Genomic DNA, 17,864 nt, shown 5'->3' with positions numbered 1-17,864 from the left:
CAGCGCCCTGCAAAATGACCTCCAGCAGGCCACAAATGTGCATGTGTCTGCTCAAACGGTCAGAAACAGACTCCATGAGGGTGGTATGAGGGCCCGACGTCCACAGTTGGGGGTTGTGCTTACAGCCCAACACCGTGCAGGACGTTTGGCATTTGCCAGAGAACACCAAGATTGGCAAATTCGCCACTGGCGCCCTATGCTCTTCACAGATGAAAGCAGGTTCACACTGAGCACATGAGCACATGTGACAGACGTGGCAGAGTCTGGAGACACCGTGGAGAACGTTCTGCTGCCTGCAACATCCTCCAGCATGACCGGTTTGGCGATGGGTCAGTCATGGTGTGGGGTGGCATTTCTTTGTGGGGCCGCACAGCCCTCCATGTGCTCGCCAGAGGTAGCCTGACTGCCATTAGGTACCGAGATGAGCTCCTCAGACCCCTTGTGAGACCATATGCTGACACATGCACATTTGTGGCCTGCTGGAGGTCATTTTGCAGGGCGCTGGCAGTGCACCTCCTTGCACAAAGGCAATGTCTACGCTGTGCGTTACAGGTAAGACATCCTCCTCCCTCATGTGGTACCCTTCCTGCAGGCTCATCCTGACATGACCCTCCAGCATGACAATGCCATCAGCCATACTGCTCGTTCTGTGAGTGATTTCCTGCGACACTGGAATGTCAGTGTTCTGCCACGGCCAGCGAAGAGCCCGGAACTCAATCCCATTGAGCACGTCTGGGAAATGTTGGATCGAAGGGTGAGAGCTAGGGCCATTCCCCCGAGAAATGTCCAGGAACTTGCAGGTGTCTTGGTGGAAGAGTGGGGTAACATCTCACAGCAATAACTGGCAACTCTGGTGCAGTCCATGAGGAGGAGATGCACTGCAGTACTTAACTTATGGCTGGGGGCGCTATTTTCACATTCGGATGAAAAGCGTGCCCAGAGTAAACTGCCTGCTACTCAGGCCCAGAAGCTAAGATATGCATATTATTAGTAGATTTGGATAGAAAACACTGAAATTTCTAAAACTGTTTGAATGATGTCTGTGAGTATAACAGAACTCATATGGCAGGCAAAAACCTGAGAAAAAATCCAACCAGGAAGTGGTAAATCTGAGGTTTGTAGGTTTAAGTCTTTGCCTATCCAAGAGTGTAAATTTGGTCCGATTGCACTTCCTAATGCTTCCACTAGATGTCAACAGTTTTTAGAACTTTGTTTCAGGCTTCTACTGTGAAGGGGGAGAGAATAAGAGCTGTTTGACTAAGAGGTCTGGCAGAATGCAATGAGCTAAGTCAGGCGCGCATCCATGAGAGAGAGCTCTGTTCCTTTCTAAAAAGACAGAGGAATTGTCCGGTTGAAACATTATTGAAGATTTATTATAAAAAAATCCTAAAGATTGATTCTATACATCGTTTGACATGTTTCTACGACCTGTAATGGAATTTTTTGACTTTTCATCTGGACTAAGTGCCTGCACCTCGTGAATTTGGATTTGTGAACTAAACGCGCGAACACAAAGGTATTTGGACAAATTATGGACTTTATCAAACAAAACAAACATTTATTGTCAAACTGGGATTCCTGGGAGTGCATTCTGATGAAGATCATCTAAGGTAAGTGAATATTTATAATGCTATTTCTGACTTCTGTTGACTCCACAACATGGCGGGTATCTGTATGGCTTGTTTTGGTGCCTGAGCGCTATACTCAGATTATTGCATGGTGTGCTTTTTCCGTAAAGCTTTTTTGAAATCTGACACAGCGATTGCATTAAGGAGAAGTATATCTTTAATTCCATGCATAACACTTGTATTTTCATCAACATTTATGATGAGTATTTCTGTAATTTGATGTGGCTCTATGCACTTTCACTGGATGTTTGTTTGAGACAATGCATTTCTGAACATAATGCGCCAATGTAAACTGAGATTAGATATAAATATGAACTTTATCGAACAAAACATACATGTATTGTGTAACATGAAGTCCTATGAGTGCCATCTGATGAAGATCATCAAAGGTAAGTGATTAATTTTATCTCTATTTCTGCTTTTTGTGACTCCTCTCTTTGGCTGGAAAAATGGCTGTGATTTTCTGTGACTAGGCGCTGACCTAGCATAATTGCATGGTATGCTTTCGTCGTAAAGCCTTTTTGAAATAGGACACTGTGGTGGGATTAACAACAAGTTTATCTTTAAAATGGTGTAAAATACTTGTATGTTTGAGGAATTTTAATTATGAGATTTCTGTTGTTTGAATTTTGCGCGCTGCACTTTCACTGGCTGTTGTCAAATCGATCCCGTTAATGAGATTTCAGCCGTAAGAAGTTAATGCATCTGGTCTCCACACCAGATCCTGACTGTTACTTTTGATTTGGGAGGCCAGGTCATCTGATGCAGCACTCCATCACTCTCCTTGGTCAAATAGCCCTTACACAGCCTGGAGGTGTGTGTTTGGGTCATTGTCCTATAAATGATTGTGGGACTAAGCACAAACCAGATGGGATATCGCTGCAGAATGCTGTGGTAGCCATGCTGGTTAAGTGTACCTTGAATTCTAAATAAATCACAGACAGTGTCACCAGCAAAGCACCCCCACACCTCCATGTCTCACGGTGTGAACCACACATGCGAAGATCATCCGTTCACATACACTGCATCTCACAAAGACACGGCGGTTGGAACCAAAAATCTCATATTTGGACTCTAGACCAAATGACAGATTTCCACCGATCTACTGTCCGTTGCTCGTGTTTCTTGGACCAGGCAAGTTTCTTCTTCTTATTGGTGTCCTTTAGTAGTGGTTTCTTTGCAGCAGTTCGACCATGAAGGCCTGATTCACGCAGTCTCTGAACAGTTGATGTTGAAATGTCTGTTACTTGAAGTCTGTGAAGCATTTACTTGGGCTGCAATATCTGAGGTTGGTAACTCTAATAAACTTATCCTCTGCAGCAGAGGTAACTTCTGGGTCTTCCTTTCCCGTGGCGGTCCTCACGAGAGACAGTTCATCATAGCGCTTGATGGTTTTTGCGACTGCATTTGAAGAAACTTGGAAAATTCTCAAATATTAAATATATTTTGATTTGTTTAACACTTTTTTGGTTACTACATGATTCCGTGTGGTATTTCTCACACACAGTGTACAAAACATTAGGCACACTTGCTCTTTCCATTACATAGACTGACCAGGTGAAAGCTATGATCCCTTATTGATGTCACTTGTTAACCTTCTCAATAGGGGGTGCTGTTTTCACTTTGTAAAAAATTTGTTCCCAAATTAAACTGCCTCGTACTCAATTCTTGCTCGTACAATATGCATATTATTATTACTATTGGATAGAAAACTCTCTAGTTTCTAAAACCGTTTGAATTATATCTGTGAGTAAAACAGAACTCAAGTTGGAGCAAACTTCCTGTCAGGAAGTGAGAAATCTGAAATCAAGCACTCTGTTCTAGGGTCAGTTTATTAATTTGCATGTGTTCTATTGGTCGACATGCACTGCATACGCCTTCCCCTAGATGTCAGCAAGCGGTGAGAATTGGAATGGTGTTGCTAGGCGGATCTGAGTCCATATAAAGGGTTTTGGAACGTGGGGTCCTCTCTTATCAACGTTCGCCATGACGCAATACAGACCTCAGGAATGCATTCTGAAAAGCTCTCGTTATAGGAGTTAGATATATCCGGCTCTGATTTTATTCGATATAGGTGTTAAAGACATCATAATGTAGTTATTTTAAACCGAGTTATATCAGTTTATATCAGTATATTGCGATTTTCGGATATTTCTTTGTGCTGCGTTATAGTGAGTTGGGCACGTCTGGGCCACATAGGAATTAGCAGCAAACATTAGCTAAGTTGAAGACGGCAATCTACAACCGAGCAACGATGATTCTGGACAAAGGACAACTTGCCCAAGATTCTGATGGACGCTAATCAAAAAGTAAGAACTATTTATGAAGTTAATTCGTTGTTCTGTTGAAAAATGTTGACCTACTATTCCGCCATTAATTTCGGTGCGGTCTCGCTTTAACGCACGCTGTATTTCGTAGTAAAGTTAATTTAAAAAAAATCTAACACAGCGGTTGCATTAAGAACTAATGTATCTTTCATTTGCTGTCCAACCTGTATTTTTTTGTCAAGTTTATGATTAGTTATTGATTAGATTAGGTGCCTCTCCCAAGATTTCTCCCGACATTTTGTTTGCAGCTTGGCTACTACTCTCATTGTATAACCACAATTTGTGCAGCTAAATATGCACATTTTCGAACAAACTCTATATGTATTGTGTAATATGATGTTATAGGACTGTCATCTGATCTTTTGCTGGTTTATTAGTTATCGCTATTGTTGGCTTGAATCAATGCTGTTGTGTGGTAGGCTATTGTAGTAAGCTAATATAATGCTATATTGTGTTTGCTGTAAAACACTTAATCTGAAATATTGGCTGGATTCACAAGATCTTTGTCTTTCATTTGCTGTACGCTGTGTATTTTTCATAAATGTTTTATGATGAGTATTTAGGTAATTCACGTTGGTCTCTGTAGTTATTCTAGTTGCTTTGGTGAGAGTTGTGATGGTGGCTGCAATGTAAAACTATGATTTATACCTGAAATATGCACATTCTTCATCTTCATCTGATGAAGTTGTTTCTTGGTTAGTGACTATTTATATCTTTATTTGGTCGAATTTGTGATAGCTACCTATGCAGGAAAAAAATGGTGGGGGAAAAAAGTTGTGTCTTTTGCTATCGTGGTTAGCTAATAGAAATACATAGTGTCTTCCCTGTAAAACATTTTAAAAATCAGAAATGATGGCTGGATTCACAAGATGTGTATCTTTCATCTGGTGTCTTGGACTTGTGATTTCATGATATTTAGATGCTAGTATTTACTTGTGGCGCTATGCTAGGCTATGCTAGTCAGCTTTTTTACTGATGAGGGTGCTCCTGGATCCGGGATTGTGAGCAAGTAGAAGTTAAATCCACTCCAAATCAGTGTAGACAAAGGGGAGGAGACAAGTTAAAGAATCATTTTTAAACCTTGAGAAATTGAGTCAAATTCCATGTGACCGTTTTGTCACGGTAATTAGGCTTCTCCAAGCTCTGATGCTGCTGATGGTCATTAGCAGTCTACCAAACATGCTAACTGCCTGGTACTCGGCACTCCGTTGTCCCTCTAATCACTGACATCAATGCAAATGTGTTCGAAAATCTAATCAAACACTTGAGAACCCATGAGAGCCCATGAGCTCATTTTGCGCAACAATTCAATAGGCTATGCAGTTACGTGAGAAAACAGATTGATGGCCTCTACTAAAAAGAGGATCCCCTAAGCCTTCTATAGCCTAGGCCTACTATATTTCTCTCAACTTTCCTAATACTAAGCACATTGTTTATCTTCACAACAGGAGTAAAGCCTACCTGGCTGGCATGAAAATTAACCACCGGAAAAGCATCCTCCATTTGCTATTTAAGTGCATAGATTACATGCATTTTATCCTGCTGCCCGTTTTGAGACAGGTGCACGATAAGTATCCATTCTAAATCAAAATAAATTGCATATACAAAATTATGTATGTGTGAAATGACAAGATTAAATCAACAATAGGTGACAATATTAGCCTATTAAACTATCACTTGTGAATGATGCCCAGCATAAGAAACAATGCTTTTCGAATCATAGTCGCACACCTCATGTAGCCTAGCCCATAGGCCTATATGTTTTGATAAGGTTTGTATCTAAAGTGACCAAGTAACTTCTTAAAATTAAGCACATTAATCTGCTTTACAAGGTGTTTAGAGCTTAACTGGCACAATTAAGCAACATGTGAGTTTCAAGTTTGGGTTAGAATTTACCATAAAAAATGCGCCGTTATAATAAAAGCATTACATGTATAATCACATTTGCGGTCACCTTTGATAATGGTGTTTTCGGGTAATGGAACATTCACTCTTATAGCCTACTGCCATGTGCACATTGCTCTGCTTTAATGTGAAGAAATAGCCTCAGTTTATCAACATTTTAAGCTAAATGTTCTGATTTGTTGCGTCAGCCACATTGCGTAAAAAAGTTTTTTTTGATGCTAGTGGAGTTGTATTAATTTGGGATCTATTGTATCCCACAACTGTCCCAGACTATGTTTGGAATATTTATTTATCGCACAGAATAGGTCAACTTCTGTATTATGGGGGTTATTTAGATTGACATAGGCTAGTGCTTTTGCTATTCTTTTAGGCCTACTCATCTTGTTGGCTGACAAAAAGTAAAAATTTGGACAGTCTTCCATATGCATCTCGGAATTGCATAAGGATGCGCGTAGTTGCGTCCCCGATGTGTCTCTTCACTTGTAGCCTGTGAGAAAGACCCGATCACTCGATGGAAAGCCATCTGAGTAAGAGGTGCTTAGGAACGCATAGCGCTCAGTGAGAAGGGCCCAACGCAGCACTCCAGGCCAAGGGCACAACGGCCGCTGGCCGCAAAAGGCATGGATTTTTTTTAGGCTGCATTACGGCCACAAAGGGGATGCAGCCGTGAAATTCGAGGCATTATCAAGCGCTTGTCAAATTGTGAGTGAGAGACTGATGAAGTGTGTACAGCCTACGCAAAAAAACAAAGCAGCCTTACAATGTATTACAAATCAAAACATATAGCTGGTGCTTCATTTGAGCTGGATCCTGCCGGAACAGGATCCGGCACCGCTCAGATTGGACTTTGTTTGTTCCGACGCGTATTTTCCCGATCCGGTACCTCTCGCAGCATGATTTATTAATTGTTTCACTGTTTGCACTGTAGACATTCTAATAAAAGCGATCAGGGTTAAAATCACTTCCCCTGCCCCCCAGAAAGACCATCAAGTAAATAAGGGGTGATCCTTCTGTGTAAGCATCCAATCCTGCCACATTGATTCCAGACCTGCGCTATTATTTGTACATAGAGGTTATGGGGAGGGCCAGTGTTGGAAGTAACTGATCCTGACACAGGTCTTGGTAGTGGTGATCAGCTGGTGACGAGGTCCCTACGTAAATCACGTCACGTCGTCTAGGCCAGTCGTCTCCCTACTGAATTTGAAATGTGGGAAAGCCAAATAAATAAAAATTGATAAGAAAAGGCAATCAAGGTTGATGACATTTTCCAAGTCCGAAAATCCAGAGAAAGATGGTGAATTAAACCCAGAACGAGCCAGAGATCGGTCAGTGCGGAGGAGAGGAGTGAGAGGCAAACTGTTCCTGATGGCAATGCCTCTTAGCTAGCAGCGCTGCTAATCCCACCAGTTCAGCATCACCACCGGCACCCCCACCGTAGGCCTACTAGCGTGTCAGACTCAGCATGAGGAAGACGGGGAGCTGGGGGGAGGGGGTACAGTGCATCCACCGACGAAGTGCTCAGAGCAGGTGTAATTTGCAGTTCAACAACAAGCAAACGCATAACCCCTGGCTTGTCATGCAGAATTCAAAGTTGGCCTGTACAACACCCAAACCAAGGCGCATTTGGTGGCAGCAAGCCTTGTAGACAAGGCTACAGAGGACATCCAGTTTATAGTTAACACTCAAAAATAAAAAAGACACTAAAGGCCTCCTTCAGAACAGCCTTAGGAGGCTGGAACCTACTACGATACCCCGTTCCAAGGCACTTAAATATTTGATCTTGCCAATTCACCCTCAATGGCACACATACACAATCCATGTCTCAATTGTCTCAAGACTTAAAAATCCATCTTTAACCGGTCTCCTCCCCTTCATCTACACCGATTGCAGTGGATTTAACAAGTGACATCAATACGAGACCACAGCTTTCACCTGGTCATTCTGTCATGGAAAGTTCCTAATGTTTTGTAAAGTCAACGAATATAGACTAAGGCTTGTGGTAGTATCGAGAGCCATGGATGGACTCACTTTTTCAGGTGCATAACTACAGTGGGGAGGAGGGTCAGCTTCTTTAAGGCTGGCTTCTTCTGAGCGTTCAGTGTTCTGTCCTCCTGTAAATCACACAGTTAGAATGGTACACCCGCATCTGCGTCGAAGAGCTATGACAGAACACACACACAGTTCGGGGCCTGAACATCACCTCTGCAGCCTCTGTCATCTTGGCGATCATGGCGCTGACCACGTCGTCAGCGTCACTTATGAACGTTCCCCCGTCGCGGTTGCGTCGTCGCTTCCCGCTCTGGGCCTTCTTACGAGCCAGCATCACGTCAAAGTCTGACATGAAGCTGGTGCTGAATAGAGACAGTCAGCCAGTTAGCCACGCCTCTATAGAATGAAAGTATAGTGGCAAGAGGAAATCGATTGATTGAAAATGTTGACAAAGACTTCATGAGATACTCACTCTTGGCCACCACCCCTGTCCACGCCCTCATCAGAGTCCGAGTCGTCTGCCATTGCTTTCTTTGCCGAGGCCTGTGATTGGTTCTTATCCCCCTCCAGATCCTCCTGATTGAAACCCTATTGGTGCAGAAACATCAGTCGTTGGGATCGGGAATCAAAGATAAGGTATAGTTTCGGTGTCTGGACAATTCCCAAGAGTCCCTAAACATTTGGGGTCAGTTTCCCAGACAGATTAAGTCTAATCCTGGACTAAAAGCCCTTTCAATGGAGATTCTCCATTAAGAATGTGTTTTAGTCCAGGACAAGCATAATCTGTGATTGAGACCCTTGATGTTCACAGATCTGAAAGGACTGGATATAGTCAAAAAACTATTTCACAGTATTTTTCTCATTTTTGACAGTATTTTATTTTTCTGAATAATACAAGTTATTGGCTAAATATGCTTTATGGCTAGCTTTCACTTGTCCAGTAGTTTAAGATCTGTAAAAAGTGCAGGGGTAGGATTGCTAGCGGGACCAATGGTGACAGAATGCTAGGAGAGGAGGCAGAACAACAAGACAACATACTGCTTGGCATCTGTCCCGCAAGTAGCTACCCTCTGTTGTGCATACGGCCCAGTACATCTACACCAGGCGGTGTCAAAGAAAGGTTCTAAAAATGTACAAACTTTAGCCACCCAAGTCATAGACTGTTCCTCTGTGCTACCGCAGGGCATGCGGTACCGATGCTAGAACAAACAGGACCCTGAATAGCTTCTACCCCCAAGCCATGAGACTAAATAGTTAACCAAATACCTACCCAGACCATCTGCATTGACCCTTTTTGCACAAACCTTTTGGGGGACTGATCACATAGACTGCTGCTACTGTTTATTATCTATCCTGTGGCCTAGTCACTTTATTCCTAGTTATATGTACATACAGTGCCTTCATAAAGTATTCACACACCAAGACTATTTTCCCCCACATTTTGTTGTGTTACAGCGTGAATTGAAAATTGATTACATCGAGATTTTGTGCAACTGATCTACACACAATACCCGTCAAAGTCTGAGTGTAATTTAGTTTTTTAGAAATAAACAATAAAATAATCAAAAATAAATGTTAAAGTTGAAATGCCTTGAATCACTAAGTATTCAACCGCTTTGTTATGGCAAGCCTACATACGTTCAGGAGTAAGAATTTGCTTAACAAGTCACATAAGTTGCATGAACTTATTCTGTGTGCAATAACAGTGGTTAACAATTTTTTATGAGTACCCCATATACAGATAATTGTAAGTTCCTTCAGTCGAGTAGGGAATTCCAAGCAAAGACCATGGATGTTTTACAATGTCTCGCAAAGAAGAAGTGCACCTATTGGTAGATGTGAAAAGAAAAAAAAAGCAGACACTGAATTTCCCTTTCAGTATGAGGAAGTTATTAATTAAGCTTTGGATGGTGTATCAATACACCCAGTCACTACAAAGATACAGGCGTCCTTCCTAACTCAGTTGCCGGAGAGAAAGAAAAAGGCTCAGTGATTTCACCATGAGACCACAGGCTACAACAGTTACATAGCTTAATGGCTGTGGTAGGAGAAAACTGAGGATGGATCAACATTGCAGTTACTCCACAATACTAACCTAAATGACAGAGTGAAAAGGAAGTCTGTACAGAACACAAATATTCAAAACTTGTTTGCAATAAGGAACTAAAGTGATACTGGAAAAAATATGGCAAAGAAATAAACTTTTTGCCCTGAATACAAAGCATTATGTTTGGGTGATGTTGGTGATGTCTAACAACATCACTGGTACACCAAGTTATCGTTACTCACTGTGTATTTATAATTGTGTGTTATTACGTTTAGATTATTTCTCTTTTTTCTTTCTCTCTGCATTGTTGGGAAGTGAGTAAGCATTTAACTTTTGTTTACGAAGCATGTGTCGAATAAAATTGTGCAACAGGGTCCTGGACTTCCTGATGGACCGCCCCCAGGTGGTGAAGGTAGGAAACACCTCCACTTCGCTGATCCTCAACACAGGGGCTCCACAAGGGTGTGTGCTCAGCACCCTCCTGTATTCCCTGTTCACACACACGACTGCATGGCCACGCATGCCTCCAACTCAAATCATCAAGCTTGCAGACGACACAACAGTAGTAGGACTGATTACCAACAATAAAACAGCCTACAGGGTTGAGGTGAGGGCTCTGGGAGAGTGGTGCCAGGAAAATAACCTCTCACAACAAAACAAAGGAGCTGATCGTGGACTTCAGGAAACAGCAGAGGGAGCACGCACCTATCCACATCGACGGGACCGCAGTAGAGAAGGTGGAAAGCGTCAAGTTCCTCGGCGTATACATCACCGACGATCTGAAATGGTCCACCCACACATAGTGTGGTGAAGACACCGCAACAGCGCCTCTTCAACCTCAGGAGGCTGAAGACATGTGGCTTCAGCACTAAAACCCTCACAAACTTCTACAGATGCACAATTGAGAGCATCCAGTCGGGCTGTATCACCACCTGGTACAGGAACTGCACCACCCGCAACTGCAGGGCTCTCCAGAGGGTGGTGCAGTCTGCCCAACGCATCACCGGGGGCAAACTACCTGCCCTCCAAGACACCTACAGCACCCAATGTCACATGAACGCCAAAAAGATCATTAAGTACATCAACCATCCGAGCCACGGCCTGTGGACACCGCTATAAGGTCAGTACAGGTCAGTACAGGTGCATCAAAGCATGGGACTGAGAGACTGAAAACCACATTAAGGCCATCAAGGCTGTTTATTTATTTATACCCCATTTTCTACCCAATTTCGTGATATCCAAATTAGTAGTTACACAGTCTTGTCCCATCGCTGCAACTCCCGTACGGACTCGGGAGAGGCGAAAATAGTACAAATAAAGAAAAACCATGGAATGAGTATGTGTCCAAACTTTTGAAATTTGATTTGTAAAGTTAATTTTTAAAAACTCACCGTAAACTCTTCCCCCTCTTCATCACCTGAGTCACCAAAAATGTCAGCAATCATTTTCCTATATGAGAGAGAGCATAGGCACCCTACAATCAGAACCAACCATACAGTCTAGAATACATACGCATCCTTTCAGTACATATGTATTGCATGTATTGCAGACCATGCGATACTTTTGGGTAAGCTGTCGTTAATAGGACTGGGATCGGAAGCCTGTCGTTGGTTTCATGACTATCTAAAGGATAGAAGTCCGGCTGTTAGAGTCGACGGCATCCAGTCGGAGCCATTGGAGTTGGTTAAAGGGGTCCCACAAGGTTCTATACTTGGTCCATTACTGTTCACGCTCTACATAAACAATATCGGTGATAAGTGTAAAATTCATTTCTATGCTGATGACACTCATGTACTCTATCGCTTCAACAGCTGAACAAGCATTATCACAATTGGAGACAGATTTTAAGATATTACAGGGGTCTTTTATACAGCTGAAACTTGTTTTAAATGCAAAGAAAACACATTTTATGATTTGGAATAGGTTCAAAAAGTTGGTTGAAAATCCACTTGCACTTACAAGCTTAGATGGCTCTCGAATTAAATCAGGTCTCTGCATATAAATACTTGGGGATATGGTTGGATGATACACTGTCTTTTAAAATGCATGTTGACGAACTTTGTAAACGGCTAAAAATCAAGCCAGGCTTCTTGGAACATGTTTGTCCTCTCCAAATGGAAAACAAATTGTGCAAGCTACTTAAGCTACTTCCGTTATAGATTATGGGGATATTATCTACATGCATGCTACAGCATCAACACTTAAATCACTGGATGCTACTTATCACTGCGCACTTAGGTGTATTACGGGTGCTAGCTACAGAACTCACCACTGTGTTTTATATCAAAATGTGGGTTGGACTTCGCTGTCCGTGAGACGAGAACAACATGCTCTCGTGTTTGTCTATAAAGCACTTCTGAATAAACTACCTTCTTATTTATCATCACTCATCAACATTATAACTATAATTCATAAAACCAGGTCTCAAGCAAGGATTACATTTGAGGCCCATGCGATTTCCTCAGAGTTGGGTATGGCTGCCTTTTCCTGTTACACTCCTTGCTTATGGAATAGCCTGGAGACTCAACTTAAACTTGAGACTTGTCCCCCTTGCCCATTTTAAACAATTATTGGAGGATTTTTATTTTTGTATTGCTGGCAACTGATTCAGGTAATGCAACTTCTTGTGCTATTAGGGGAATAACCTGTGTGTAGCTAACAATCTGCTACTGTATTTTCTTATGTTATCTGTGATCGCTTTGTTTGTCTAATATAATTTCTTAATCATTGTACCTAAACTGTATACGCAGGGCCCAGCTGTAAAAGAGACATTGGTCTCAGTCTGTGTTCCTTATTGAAATAAAGGTATAATAATAATTATCATACGCCAGCACAGCGACTCGGTACTGGTACTCCGTTATTTTTACTCACTGTGTATTTATTCCTTGTGTCACTATTTTAATATAATTTTTTGTAATCCATCTTTAACTCTACATTGTTGGAAAATGACCAGTAAAGTAAGCATTTCACCTGTTCTTAACAAAGCATGTGAAAAATCCAATATAATTTTATTTATGTCAAGATAAAGAATAAAAATAACAATAATACCTTGTATAATGCTATCATTACAGAAAGAATGACAAAGTTAGTAAAAAGCAAATTGTCATTTACATAAGGAAATTCAAAACTCTAACTAAAAACGGAGTGCGAGTGTGTGAGAAGGGATCGGAATACTTACTCTTCTTCGTCACCTGATTCGCTGTCGCTACCAAACAGTGTTTTTTCGTCCTTCTTCCCTCCTGCCGCCTTCTGTCCATCATCCTCATCTTCGCTTTCTGAGCCCAGCTCCCGCAGTTTGGCCATGGTTTTGTCGGGCGCTTCTGAGCCTGCGTTACTGTCAGAGTTCTCGTCGTCAGACACAGTGCGGCTCTTCTTCGACGCTGAGGAAGAGGAGTCACCGTCATTATGATCATAGAGCCCCACGGCTCTGACCAAAACTATTTATCTAGGAAGTCCGATTGAGGTCAGAAGACCTCTTTTACAAGGGAGACCTGGCCAACAGAGCAGCTCAATAAAAAAAATACATTAGACCTAACACACCACAGTGTAGTGTACACTATGGAGTAATTTAAGATACAGCCTTAATCTCCACACACTAGCTTAACCGTCATAGACTTCAAGATAAGGTGTGCATCTTAAATGGCACCCTGTTCCCCATACAGTACATTACTTTTGAGCAGAGCCACCCAATTACGCTGGCCCAGCTGCCGGTCTGTCATTTTACCTGGTTCGTCAGCCTTCTCCTCCTCATCTTCACTGTCTGACAGGATGGCTTTCTTCCTCTTCACTGTAACGGCACACACACATTCAACAAAATCACATTAAGAAACCAACAGATGGAGTTAGAGACCTAATAGATACAATGCAGGGATGTGCATCTTTCACTTAGAAAAGTAACGATACATTTTAGTTCGATTCAATGCCCTAACATTTGTTGCATAAACACATTCATTTTCCATTCTAAATTCAAATATGCTGCTGATAGAGTACATGGGTTGGACCTCTCTGAGCTGTGTCTGTCCGAGCTGAATTCTGTGTGGTCTAACTTCACTATCCTTTTGGGTTCCAAAAGTCCTCACAAGGATAGTAAAACGAGGATTTAAAAAAATATATAATAATTTAAAGGGACATGTAGAAAAGGCCCATGGAGTTGGTGGAATAATCCTTTAATTCATGGCCACTTACTCAGCTGGGCCAGTGCGCTTTAATTAGGTCAGGTGGCAATGACCGACAGATCTCATCCACATAAAAGGAGGAAAACGGCATCGCCTGATCTCGCTGCTTTCTCTTCCTTAACTCCGTCTGCTTGAGAAGTTCTGTGCGTCCATGAATCCACAGACTACTCAGTAAATATACCACTTTATGGTTAAAGGAATTCCTGCCTCAGTCTCATCCATTCTTCTGTCACCTGACGTGACCACCTGTTCACCTTCACTGTCAGTCATCCTACCTGTCCAGCTACCCACACAGATTCCACTAATCTTTCAGGACATTTCACCAGTCCCCAAAATGAAAAATGTTTGTTCAATTTGGACTTCAGTAAGTTTTTTTTCCGGCTGTTCGGCGCACACAAAAAAAAGAGGCAAGCCAAAGTCGATAGCCGAAGTCTACGCCCCTTCGTCGGTGATTGGTCAACAGTATGGATTATTCAATAAAGTCTGTTGTCATTCGAACAAGAGGACTTGTTTTCATGCACATTTTTTTATTGAGAAATACTGCAAACAAACATCTTAGATATAAAATTGCACAACTAAGATCTCCTCTGCAAAAACATAAAGTATGACATTTCTTGAGTCATCTTAGATTCATTCAGACTATTTTGAGGAAGTGTATGTATACTGGCTATGGCATCAAAAAAATTGACACAGTACCACAGTAGGTCCTAAATGCAACCCAGCCTTCAGATGTGAGCTAAGGCTATGGATGAAGTTTACTCATTTCCAAACGTTTAGGTCAGTTGTATGCTGCTTTGCGATCTATTAACAGCAAGGGTTGCATTAAATAGGCGTAAGTATTTTTTACTGGCGCATTTGGCAATATTAGATTTATACGCACAAAACAAACAAAAGCATTCACTGTGAAAGTTGATAAGCTATATATGAATGGCCTACATGTAGCCTATGCGTAGCACTTAGTTCCATTTATCGAATCAGTTATTGTTTCTTCTTGCACAAACCGCGACCAACACTTGGCAAACTCAGACATCGCTCTCAAAACACAGGGATGTCGATTCGCACGGGACTAGGAGTTCGCCCAAAAAGTTATTCTGGCTGAAATTGTTACTCTGCTGCCATGTAAAAAAATGACTGACATGGCAGAGTCGGACACGACTAAAATTACAGATGTGGCGTTTGTGTACATAATTACCCAACTTCCCACAGTAAAACTAATCCCATCCGAATAGGGCCTGACCTATAACATATAATCACATCAATAAATTGTTTATAACAAACTCTGAACACGTGACAGCAAAATGGATGCAGAGGACGTGACAAATAAACTTGAAAAGGGGGGAATGTTTACTGGTTGCTCAGGAGGTAAAGGCAGATGTGTGGAATAAATGTGATTAGTTGTGGAAAATACTGGAGATCGAGAAAAAGATGGTAAGGAGCAAGCGCTGCGTGCATATTGTGTGCGCCAAACAGGTGCGGTATAGATGACAATATCATTTTTCTGACCAATTTGGAACAATGTAAACACTAAATAAATGAGTGTACCAGAGTCCGTTTTTAAAAGAAATGTATCCTTTGTTACAGCAAAGACCTAAAACAGTCGCATTCATTGGTGAATGCAATTTCCGAAATGGAACGGTTTATTTATTGTTTAAGAAAATTATTCAAGGCATGCTTTATTTGATTTAAAAACTAAAAGGCTTGATTGTATTTCAAATCATGAATGACTCGTATGCTGTGTGAAGACATTAACAAATAAATGACCGACTGAAATCTAAGCAAGTTATAGTATTAAGACGAAACAGGATGTGCTCTTAGGCCTACAGCTCCATTAAGGTTATACAAGGCTTCTATACTAAGCCTACTACTGATAAATGACATTACTTAATAATAGTAATATAAGGAGATCAAGAAAAAGGTGCATTTTTGTTATTATAAATATTTGGAGCAGTGTAAACAAACCTAAATAACTAACAAAAAAAAGTGTAAAGCCTCCAGTTACAGCAAAGCAAAGATTAAAAACAGCCAAATTAGTGAAATTGTTTACTTGACATGTCGTTGTGAAGCTCGGTGCTCACGGAATCAGTAGGCTAATAAACACTGACAGGCAACATAAACAGGATCAGGATTTCTTATAAGTGTCCGGGTTAGAGTCCCGCACCATGAAAGCGGCAGCTCTACCCTTTAGCTCAGTGCGAATGTTGCCTGTAATTCATGGCTTCTGGTTAGGGTATGTACGTACAGTCACTTTGGGGCGACGTCCTCGATGCACTTATTGATAAAGCCAGTGACTGATGAGGTGTACTCCTCAATGCCATCGGAAGAATCCCAGAACATGTTCCAGTCTGTGCTAGCAAAACAGTCCTGTAGTTTAGCATCGGCTTCATCTGACCACTTTTTTAGAGACAGAGTCACTGGTGCTTCCTGCATTAATTTTTGCTTGTAAGCAGTAATCAGGATAGAATTGTGGTCGGATTTACCAAAATGGAGGGCGAGCTTTGTACGCGTCTCTGTGTGTGGAGTACAGGTGATCTAGAATTGAACCGGGGATCGATGCATGTGACAAATGTAAAAAATGTGGTTAACGTTTAAACTGCCATTTAATTATCGTTAAACGATAAGAAAAATAATAAAATTATGTGACTTCACAATTCAGATATGGTCCTCCGTATGACCACTAAGGGGCAATGGAGTTCAATCTACCGCAATCCAGTCCGACCAGACGGTCGTCACTAGTTACCACAGCCACAGAGTCATAAACCCCACCTATTTATACAACTTCTCTTCTTAAAGCTGCAATGTATAACTTTCTGTGCGACCCAAACAAATTTCACATAGAAATGTGAGTTATAGATATGTAATTCTCATCGGAAGCAAGTCTAAGAAGCAGTATATTCGTCCTGTGTGCGCTATTTCGATGCTTCCCATGCTTAAGTTTTGTTTTTGCAACTTTTACCTTCGGTTTTGTACACCAGCTTCAAAACAGCTGAAAATACAAGATTATTGGTAATGGAAAATATATTTCACAGTGGTTTGGATGGTACGATGATTCTCTACACTATAAAAAACTGCTTGTTTTGCCACAAACTGAAATTAGGCGAACTATTCAAATTATTGGCAGAGCGATTTCTGCATAGTGCATCTTTAAAATGTGATTTTAAACCTAAACTTAACCACACTGCCAACTTTATGCCTAACCCTAACCTTAAATTAAGACCAAAATGTGCATTTCTTTACATGCATTTTTACGATATAGAAAATTATGAGTTTGTGGCTTGCGATCTAGTGGAAACCCTACCAGACGGCGCTCACCTTACTGCTGCCACCCACCCACTCAGCAACAATTCTCTGCTGTGTGCCTGTTCTCACTTCTCAATGTGATAGCTCGTTGCAGTGATGTGTGTCAGCATGTTCATAAACTTCCAACAATCTGGTGTTTGAGAGCTTGCACTTTGTACTTACAGAGCAATCATTGTAGAATTTCTACATCCAGGCGTTCACGGTTTGGCATCTTGTAGTCTGGCTCTATACATGCCATTAACTTCTTTGGGACTGGGGGGCAGTATTGAGTGGCTTGGATAAAAAGGTGCCCAGAGTAAACTGCCTGCTACTCAGGCCTAAAAGCTAGAATATTCATATAATTAGTAGATTTGGATAGAAAACACTCAGTTTCTAAAACTGTTTGAATGATGCCTGTGAGTGTAACAGAACTCATATGGCAGGCAAAAACCTGAGAAAAAATCCAACCACCAGGAAGTGGGAAATCTGAGGTTTGTAGTTTTTCAAGTCATTGCCT

The 17,864-nt window shown here is 41.5% G+C and overlaps 1 protein-coding gene across 5 annotated transcripts in view; it reads right to left on the bottom strand.

Moving 5' to 3' along the window:
- LOC129832474 (protein IWS1 homolog) overlaps positions 1-17,864 on the bottom strand; it is a 33,573-nt gene that overhangs the window by 9,892 nt on the left and 5,817 nt on the right. For all 5 annotated transcript variants that reach the window (XM_055896571.1, XM_055896573.1, XM_055896572.1 and 2 more), the window contains 6 exons: positions 13,621-13,683; positions 13,075-13,276; positions 11,288-11,345; positions 8,322-8,437; positions 8,061-8,211; positions 7,889-7,971 (listed from right to left, as the gene is read on the bottom strand). In XM_055896571.1, the coding sequence (XP_055752546.1) occupies positions 7,889-7,971; positions 8,061-8,211; positions 8,322-8,437; positions 11,288-11,345; positions 13,075-13,276; positions 13,621-13,683 (673 nt within the window). The remainder of the gene's footprint in view (positions 1-7,888; positions 7,972-8,060; positions 8,212-8,321; positions 8,438-11,287; positions 11,346-13,074; positions 13,277-13,620; positions 13,684-17,864) is intronic.

The sequence above is a fragment of the Salvelinus fontinalis genome, chromosome 33 (genome assembly GCF_029448725.1).
Source record: "Salvelinus fontinalis isolate EN_2023a chromosome 33, ASM2944872v1, whole genome shotgun sequence".
Taxonomy (NCBI): domain Eukaryota; kingdom Metazoa; phylum Chordata; class Actinopteri; order Salmoniformes; family Salmonidae; genus Salvelinus; species Salvelinus fontinalis.
The sequence above is the reverse complement of the archived record's forward strand: the minus strand, read 5'-3'. Positions and strand labels throughout refer to the sequence as shown.